We start from the raw sequence: 9,699 nt of genomic DNA, 5'->3' as shown, positions 1-9,699 counted from the left end.
ATTAGAAATTAATATATTTACCTATATGCATACCTATAGCTATACCTCTATAAATAGCTTTTACTTCTTACTTCCTTCCTCTATTTCCTTTCAATTCTCTCCTACTATCATGCTCACCCTGCACTTGGCTCCCAGTAATTCCTCTTGGATACATTGCATTTGATCAAACCCCATGAGGCCTCCTCGTCATCATTTTTAGATCTCTTGTTGTTCCCTCATCCCTGACTTTTTTGGCTCCCCACTTCCTCTTTCCGCCCCATCCTCTCCCATGTCCCTCTGGGACTGCCGGTCTTATTCTTTTCTCTTCAGGATTGTTTGTCCTGCCTATCTTATATAGGTAGACATAGGGCTTGTCCTCTATTTTAACAGTAACCCAGGGCTTGAGGGAGCTGATCGGGAATGAGCCCAGTTCCCACTATTCTCAGCCATCTAGATTCTGGTTTTAACTGAGGGCATTCATTCTTTCAATGTCCCTGTTTTTTGTGGGATTTTGGTTTTTTTTTTTTTGCAGTATGCGCATTGGTTGATTTCTAAGGGCTGCCTGTTCTGAATCTGAGCCTTAGCTTTTTTTGGCTCCATAGGTTTCTGGGGGTGTCCAACCTGTTTTCCTTAAGGCTGCTTCCCCAGCTCGGCCTATAGCCTTTTCACTCATTTTTCCAGGCAACCTTTGAGCAATTTCTATTAATTCTGATAATTTTTTCTTAAAAGTCTTTTAATTTCTGTGATTTCCTTTTTATGCCAAGGCCAAACTGAGTTACAAAAGCCAAATTGACTGCTCTGAAGTTTGCAGGGGCCTCCGGGTCTGTGGGAGTATAGGTCCAACGGACATGTAGCAGTCTTTCTAAAAAGGTAGTGGGGGATTCATTACTTTTTTGGGGTTACTTCTGTCACCTTTGATCGGTTTGTGGGACAATGGGAAGGTCCCTTAATCCCTGCTGGTAAATACTGTTGATAGTTCAATAAGGCAGGGAGCCCTCCTTAAGTGTTTGGGTCCCAATCTGGCTCGACTAAGGAGAATTCTTTTCCTCATTTGTCTATTTCCTTCCATGTCCCCCCACACCAAGGCCCAACACAGCCATTTGGGCCCCTGGGTGAATATGGCTGCGCTCATCTGACATGAAAAGCACAACCGACATGTGCTGGTAGTCATTCCAAAGGGGCCCATGGGTCTGAAAAATAGACTCTGAATGTCCTAGGAATGCTTGAGGCTCTTTTCTTTTTTTAAAATGGGGGATGTTGGGTCTTCCAATTATATAGATCATTGGTTGAAGAAGGGATGTGCACTAAAATAAAAAGCCTGTCTCTGGGATTTCCCATTCCTGGTTTGTTTGTTTTTTCTCTCAGAAGCAAAACAGGGGCTTCATGTGGGTCAGGTGAGCCCCTGGATGGTTTCACCTTCATGGCACTCCATTCTTGTTTATCCACTTAACTAAACATGACTGCAACAGATGTCAAGCACACCTTTACACAATTTTTCCCAAGTTTAAACCATTAATTCCATTTTGAAGAAGAGAAAATACACATCCGAGAACAAAGAAGACTACATTCTTTCAACAGTTTTATTTATTTATTTTTATTGGTGCCAAAACCCGTGATGGAACCATTAACAGTTTTATTAACACTTCATCCACGGGCCATACAATTCAATCATATCAAGAAGAGTTGCAAAATTGCCACCACATTGAATTCTAGAATGTAGTCTTCTTTGTACTCTTACTTTGTACTCTTTGTACTCTTACTTTGTACTCTTACTTTGTACTCTTACTCTTGCTATACTGTACCCTAAGTAACTCATCTCCCCACTCCCCCTCTGCAAGGTATGTCCAGTTGTCTAGAGATGGGCATTGGGTCTCCATCGCGCGCCACCCTCATTGACAAGGATATGACTTTTCTCCCCGCCTTTGGTGTTTAAAGCCTGGTCCCTTTGGCCCTTCATGATCACACATGTTGGTGTGCTGCTTCCATGTGGTGGTGGTGGTGGGGCTGTTAATACATCGGTCATTGGGCAGAACTATCTCCATTCCAGAAATTGTGTCCCATGTACTTTATAGGCTGGAGAATATGGGGCACCTCATTTTCTCAGAAGATTGGACCTCAAGATCCTGCCATCCCACCTCCAAGCCTACCTGCTTCCTCCTCTTGTTCCTACCTGTGCTGGTGGAGACCATGGGACCTCTGGTAGGCATTTCCTCTACCCCTTTCCTCTTTGCCCTTCTACATTGTGAAAACTCAAAGCAGGTCTTGGTGACTTTCTCTTCATGTTCAGATCCAGCCTCCTCAAGAAAGATGTTGCGGGTGTGAGATAAGGCTGGGCCCCCAGGTTGCACAACCTTCTGGATTGCCTCCAATCTTTGTAGCATTCACCCATATCTTGGCAGCTTTTAGAGCACAGCCACCAAGAGTTTAGGAATGAATGCAACCCTTTTACACTCTTACCTAGGGAGGAACTAGTACAGTAAGGCAGTAAGCTCCTAATGAGATAATTCAGGTTGCCCTTCGCTGTGTTTACTGTGGCTCCAGGCCATTACATCTAAGAAAACACTCTCAGGAATGAACTGTTCTGACGGTGTGAACTTTCTTCCTCTATTTGAGCAGATTTTCTAGTTCTTCCAGAACTTGCATCACATTATAAGAACTGCAGAATCTGAGCGAGCCTTCCCAAAGTCAAGAGCTGTCTGGAGGTTCACAGCAGGAGCTCTGAAAGATTACTCCCCTGGGATCAACGTGCTCATAGGACAGTAAGATGATTAAAACTTTTTTAAAAATATATTTTTAAATAATTGTAACTTTTGAAATTGGAGATTTGGCATAGTACTGAAGACTTTCTCTAAATCTTTAAGTCTTGCTTTATATTTAAATACACATAACTTTATAAATGTAATATCCAGAAAACCAAGACATTGCTGATTTGAAAACAAAGGCTCCTCTCTCCACATTTTCTAGCAGATATTAAGTGTTTCCTGCTTGGTTGATCTACAGAGTTGTTTAGTCTCTAGAGTTTAGAAATGCTGCGTCTTTTTCTGGGCATAGGCAGTCACTGGGTTAGAGACAGTGCCTGTTCCTGAGGCGATCTTTAAATCAAATGTATAGATAAATTGTAACAGAGACATGCTGTCTTATTATAGTATCAATTAGTTAAAATTTATTTCTCTTAGTATATCATATACGTACCTTCCTGTGCACAGAGGAAGGAGCGCTGGTGGCACAGTGCATTAGAGCCTGGGCTACTAACGGAAGGTCAGCAGTTTAAAACCACTCACTGCTACATGGGAGAAAGATGAAAGTTTCTACGCCTGTGGAGAGCAACCGACTCAGCACCCATGGAGGCAGCTCTGCTTAGTTCTTTAGGCAAATGACTTGATGGCTGCAAGTTTGATTTATCATGCATATAGAACACTTAAGATGTAATAATAAGAATAACTACTTAGGCCGAAAAGAGTATTGTGTGTGTGTAGGCATACATACACGACTGTAAAAAATGGCATAAACACTTTTTAAAGACTTTTATTGGGGGCTCTTACATCTCTTATCACAATCCATACATTCCTCCAATGTGTCAAGTACATTTGCACATATGCCACCATCATCATTTTCAAAGCATTCTCTTCCCACTGGAGCCCCTGATATCAGCTCCCCATTTCTTCCCCCCCACTCCCCCGCCCACCCTCCCTCACGAACCCTCGATAAGTTATAGATTATTTTTTCCATATCTTACATCGTCCTCTGTCGCCCCTCACCCACTTTTCTGTTATTCGTTCCCCCGGAAGGAGGTTTTAGGTTGAAACATAAACAGTTTTAAAAAGCTGTTTGGGTTAAAAAAATCATGACCAAAGGTTACCATGTTCATTTCATCAATGTCAGAAGAGGCATTCGTGAGGTAGCACTATAATAACATTAATAATTGGATGATGTAGAAGATCATGGAGAGATAGCTACTGTTGAAAACCATGGGCCTGATGTTGGAGTGAATGACAAGAGTCAGGGATTGATTCTGCTGCTGGAGGGGAGTGAGGAGTTTACCAAAACACCAAACCCACTGATACGGAGCCAATCGTGACTCCTAGCGATGCTATGGGACAGGGTAGAATCACCCCTGCAGATTTCTGAGAGGAGATCTGTTATGAGAACAGAATGACTGTTCTGTTCCCCTGCTCCCCTGGAACGGTTGGTGGTTTCAAACTGTTGGCCTTGCTAGTTCTCAGCCTAATGCAATGCTACCCCAGGCTTCCTTGGGAGTTCACTAGGGAGAATCAATTTCTTGCAGGGGACATCAGGGGAGGTTTGCACAAAGTTTTCCTTATTTTCATCGTAAATGGCCTGGTAGCAGCTGAGATCCTCTGACTACAGAGTGAATTTTGTTGAAAATCTCTGTATTAGGATCTCGCTTCTCCAACTCTGCCATTCTTTCTTCAAGGAGACAAAAGGCTGGGATTTTTAGGTCCCAGTCTTCTTACTCAAATGCTATCTATCTGCTGCCCTAGTTCTATAAAGTCTTCTTGGTGAGTTCTTTATTTTCAATTGTGATCATTATTTTTTCTCTAATGCATCACCAGCAGTTGCACCAGATTTATGCTTTGGAGCCGTGGTTGCAGGGGTCAATAGAGGAAAATATAAGGCAAACACAAAATTTGCATACAATTATTCCACACAGGGCTAATAGCAGCATACACATCTACAAAAGGCAGGGAATTTGCTCCTTCCTCAACTGCTGCTGATGCTGTGCGATGTTTTCATGAGTGTCAAAAAGGAGTACCTGCATTAGTTATTACAAGCCATGGTATTTCATTCAAAATTGTTCATACAATAAGCGTTATGGTCATCTGTTCCTAAGTAAGAGTTGTCCTAATGGAAGAACTTGTTAAGTACTAGAAGTCAGTTCCGACTCAGAATGACCCAACAACAGAAAGAAACACCACTCAGTTCTGGGCTATTTTCACAATGCTTGACCCTCCGCTTCCTCCCACGAAGCTGTTGGTAGTTTCAAAATGCTGACCAGCCTGCAGATCACAGCCCAGGACGAACCCACTATGCCACCAGCGTCCCTACAGACACACTGACTAGTAATCTAATAGAAAGTGAGTCAAATCACTCCTTATATTTGGATTACATCAGTTAGGTAGATTCTAAACCATCTCTTCTTGTTTTTCCTTTAAACCTTTTGATTGCCATATAATTAATGTATCACACAATTTAATAGTTCGATCATATGAAGAACAGTTTTACAATCATCAGCACAATACATTTTAGAACATTTCCCCCTTTCTTGTACTCATTGTTATTAGCCCCCCATTTCTACTTTTTCTTGCCCCCTTTCTTCTTCTTTAAAGAGAAGTTGGAACCGTGAACAGTCTGCAGATTTGAAAGATTTGTACATTCAAGGCTGGTTGGAGATTTTATGTTAAGAAAGGTACTGGGTCCAGCAACTGGTTAATTCTGTAACTAGCAATTAATCCTTTGCCCTCTCCTCACAGGATGGAGGAAAGAAAAGAAGCCAGAAAAGCCAGGTAGGTCACCCATGCAAATTGGCTTCTCCAAGACCGTAAGGACCATACTTCTACATAATAACACATGCTTTCTACATTTGTTGCTAATCGCTCCCAACCTGCAGCCGTGTTTTCATAAGGCCTCCTTATGTCATTTTTTTACATGCAGCTGTTAAAAAAACCTAGCATATCACATTTTCAAAAATACTTCCCAGGGATATTGGCTCTGATTTACTATATTTGGACACTTTTAAATGAGAGAAGCATCTCCTGCCCTATCCCCAGTCCACGGGGCAGTGGCTTTGCCCCAGGATCAAAGGACCTCCACCCGATTCTGCATCACTGGTTTTGTCCTCTCTACTTAAAGGGAGCCCCCGCCTTGCAAAGTTCAGGTACTACCAGCCCTTGTCCACCCTTGACTTGACACATGATTTTTTTTCCCTGATTATTCAAACTTCAGTAGATGGAAGTTGGGCTTCTTATTGACTTTAAAATTTTATTATCTTTAAAAACAACATTTCTTGATGTTTTTGGTGAATGGTTTACAACAAATTCAATTCTCATTTAACAAGTGCCATACGAATTGTTCGGAGATGGTGGTTACATTTTTCACAGTGGGTCAAGATTCTCATTATTTAACTTCTGGTTGTTCCATTGCCAAAATCTGTCTTCCCTTCCCTGACTTACCTTCTTAATTTTGCTTTAAAGTCAACATTGGTCATCTGTCACAGATGGGTATTTTTAAAAGGAACATAATGTTGGTTGGTTTGATGAACTGGTCTGTTATTTAGCTCAAAGGTGACCTTTGGGGGGTAGTTTCAAGTCAAAGTTTAAGGAGTATCTCAGGGTTAAAGTTTCAAGGGTTCCTTTAGTCTCAATTGGTCCATTAAGTGGACGTTTTAAGAATTTGAGATGGTTCTACTCAAGAATTTGAGTTGTTTCTCTTATTGTATCAGGGTTCATCTATTTTGGCCCTGATCAGAATCCTGGCAGTAGCCAGGATCAGATTACCCAATCAGCAAAATACTCCTGCATCAAATTGTTCACTATAGTATGTAAGCACGAGTCAATATGTGCTTACCTTGTTGACTGGGTGTCTGTCCCTGTAAGCGATTCTACACTTGAAAGGGGGCTCTAATTCTCTAGGAATGGCTTCTGGAGTTGGGAGAGAGATTGGTGCCTGCCATAGCTAGAAACAGAAACTTTGGTATGGTAAAAAGATGTGAAACTGTGCACCATGGATTAGTAAGTAAAAGTAAGCCCGAGCTTAAGGTGAATAGAGTCCAATGGCTATACCTTAGATCGTCACTTGCAAGCTTTGAACACCCCAGGTTACACAATGAACAGAGAGGTAGAACAGAAACACTAAAACACGCTATTAGGCCAATTAACTGGGGTTCCCCACAAAACTCTGACCCTCCCTCTCCAAACCAAAGAACCAAGTTCCAGGAGTTGTTTGGTTGTACCCAACAAGCTCAGCAATTACTCTTTTTTTTTTTTTTAAGTTGATCTATCACCCAACTATTGACAATTCAACATACTGACAGTGATTACAATAATCGGCCATGCAACTTTCCCACCTAGCGATTAAATCTTCTCCCATCCTGCCCGCCTTCTCCTAGTGAAAAACAAAGAAACTTTGCTCTCCATACATTTGTCTTTTCTTGCTTTCTTTGTTGTTGTTGTTTTTGTTTGTTTGTTTATTTTTAAATCATTTTATAGTGAGGTCTTACAATAATTGCCTTTTTATAATTGGATTATTTCATTCAATATAATGTTTTCAAGCTCCATCCCTACTGTAACATATTTCAAGACGCAATTTCTCCTTCTAGCTGAGGAATATGCCATTGTACGTATGTAACATATTTTGTTTATCCATCCATTGATGGGCATTTATGTTGTCTTGGTTACGTTTTGGCTACCGTGAATAGTGCTGCAATTAACATTGGTGTCCAAGCTCTGTTTAAATCTCTGCATGTAATTCTTTGGAGTATATACTTAGGAGTGGGATTGCTTGTTTTGTGTTTGGTTGTTTTATTTTTTGAGAAACTGCTGTATTGTTTTTCATTCCTGTCGGTAATGAATAAGAATTCCGACTTCTTTACAGCCTCTCAAACATTTGTTCTTTTCTTTCTTTCTTTTTTACATTTGTTATTTTCTGTTTTGTGTTTTTCTCTTTTTAACATTTTTTTGTTATTGTTGCTTATGTTGTTTAATCTTAGCCATCCTAGGGGGAGTAAAATGGTATCATATTGTGGTTTTGATTTGCATCGCTCGGATGGCTAATAACAGTTAACATCTTTTCATGTGTCTGGTGGTCATTAAAGTGCTGTCTTTGGCGCTTTGGTGGTATGGTAGTTAGGCAATGGGCCTAACTGCTCATGGTCATCAGTTCAAAAGCATCAGCGCCCCTCAGGAGAAAGGCTGAGCTTTCTACTCCCATAAACAGTTACAGTCTCAGAAATCTACATGGGGTTGCTGTGAGTCAGCGCTGACTCAATGGCAGTGAGTTTGGGTTTGTGTGTGTGTGTGTGTGTGTGAAATGTTTGTTTGAGTCTTTACCCATTTATGCTATGATTGTCTTGTTAAGTTACTGAAGTTATATATCTGGTTATTAGATTCTTGATATCTAAAAACTCCCTCCCAGTTAGTAACTTGTCCTTTCCGTTTTTGGGGAACATCTTTTTTCTTTTGTTTTGTTTTTGAGGAACAAAATTTTTTCTTTTTTATGAAGTCCCATTTATTTTCCTATTTGTGCTCCTGTTATTATAGTAGATAACTTGTTGTCATAAACGAGGCTAGACAGCATTGCCCACCTTTTTTTCCCTTAAGAATTGTATGGTGTTGGTCTGCACCTCTGGGTCCTGAGTGCATTTTGTGTAGCGTGAAGCCTTTTGTGGTCACAGTTGGTCACAGCCTGGAAACCCAAACTTGCCAGGTTGGGGAGGGAGTGTGTCTCCAGCCAGATGCTCCTGGTGGTCTGCCTTGTTGCTCAGAGAGTGCCCCAGGTGGAGCGTGGGTGGTGAGTACCATCTCACCCTAACCTACAGCAGCCTCAGCCAAACACTTCTCAGTGTCAACTGGAAGCAGGGACAGACTTGCTCTAGTTGATGCCCCCCAAGCCTCCAAGGGGTCTGTTGGTTTCAGAGCTTCTTGATTTTAAAAATGATATATTCAGACTGTCCAGTTTATATATTAGACAGCAACTTCTGGGTTTTCTTTAAAAAACTGCCGGTCCCATTATATGGTCTTTATCATTACTAACAATTTTCCATTTAAAACATGCCTAATGTTAAATATATTTGCATTTTCTCCCTAGGAATGAAAAGATTGTGAACTGCTTATACCAGAAACCTGATGCAATTTTTAGACTAATTTGCTTTCCCTGGGCAGGAGGTGGCTCCACTCATTTTGCCAAATGGGGCCAAAAGTTTCATGATTTACTGGAAGGTACGTTGATTTTCATAAACATTGGAGCACTTTATAAAGTCAGGTGACAAGCACATGTACTAACCTGAGTCGGGGTAAAGATTTTCCCTACTGACCAGTCGTTTATCAAAATTGGCATTCAAAATTATTCCTCAACAGGGTACTTCTTAGGTTTCCAGAGAAAGAAATGGTGTCACCTTTATTTTATCATTGCTGTGACATGGCCCTTCAGGAGATGCATTCCAACCCTAGATTTATTTTGATTGACCCATGAGTGATATAATTGAAGTGAAGGCAACTCTTTTGAATTTTGCTTTCAATTTGTTCCACTCTTGGTTTGATTCTTTTCTTTTTTTGAATGAAATATTTAAAAAAAAATATTCTCTTTATTTCCACTATTGCTTTAGGAGCTATAGATCTTAGTTTTTTTATTTTAGTGGTTGCCCTCAAATTTACAATATGCGTCTTTCATTTATCACAGTATACTTTCCAATATATGTCATCTGATGTAAAATTTAAGAAAGTTATTACAGTAACTTTTATTTCTCATTTTCTGTCCTTTATTGTACATTTTACTGCTATAGTTTCTTATTTTCTTTGAATAATCAATGATATTTTAAAAACTATATTTACCATTTTATATAATTTTTAGTCTTTGTCTAGACTGCATTTCTCTACTTCTCTACTTCCTCCCCATCCTCTACTTCTTTGTCTAAACTGCATTTCTATATAGAATCATTTTCTTTCACTCTGACTGAGGAAATAATTTTTGTAGTACATGTAGACA

General features: G+C 40.3%; 1 protein-coding gene and 1 non-coding gene across 2 annotated transcripts in view; one reads left to right on the top strand and one right to left on the bottom strand.

The window, feature by feature from the left end:
- Window positions 1-2,284: 2,284 nt before the first annotated feature.
- On the bottom strand, window positions 2,285-2,415 carry LOC115874021. The gene has a single exon (XR_004048761.1). It is a non-coding gene; the product is annotated as a small nucleolar RNA SNORA14 (small nucleolar RNA).
- A 3,057-nt stretch (window positions 2,416-5,472) lies between these two features.
- The window catches only part of OLAH (oleoyl-ACP hydrolase), a 24,462-nt gene continuing 20,235 nt past the window's right edge, over window positions 5,473-9,699 (top strand). Inside the window, exons 1-2 of the mRNA XM_013007595.1 lie at window positions 5,473-5,504; window positions 8,803-8,933. Of these exons, the coding sequence (XP_012863049.1) occupies window positions 5,473-5,504; window positions 8,803-8,933 (163 nt within the window). The remainder of the gene's footprint in view (window positions 5,505-8,802; window positions 8,934-9,699) is intronic.

Source organism: Echinops telfairi, unplaced genomic scaffold (assembly GCF_000313985.2).
Source record: "Echinops telfairi isolate 266 unplaced genomic scaffold, ASM31398v2 ScPeMD7_7474;HRSCAF=8512, whole genome shotgun sequence".
NCBI classification, from domain to species: domain Eukaryota; kingdom Metazoa; phylum Chordata; class Mammalia; order Afrosoricida; family Tenrecidae; genus Echinops; species Echinops telfairi.
The sequence above is the reverse complement of the archived record's forward strand: the minus strand, read 5'-3'. Positions and strand labels throughout refer to the sequence as shown.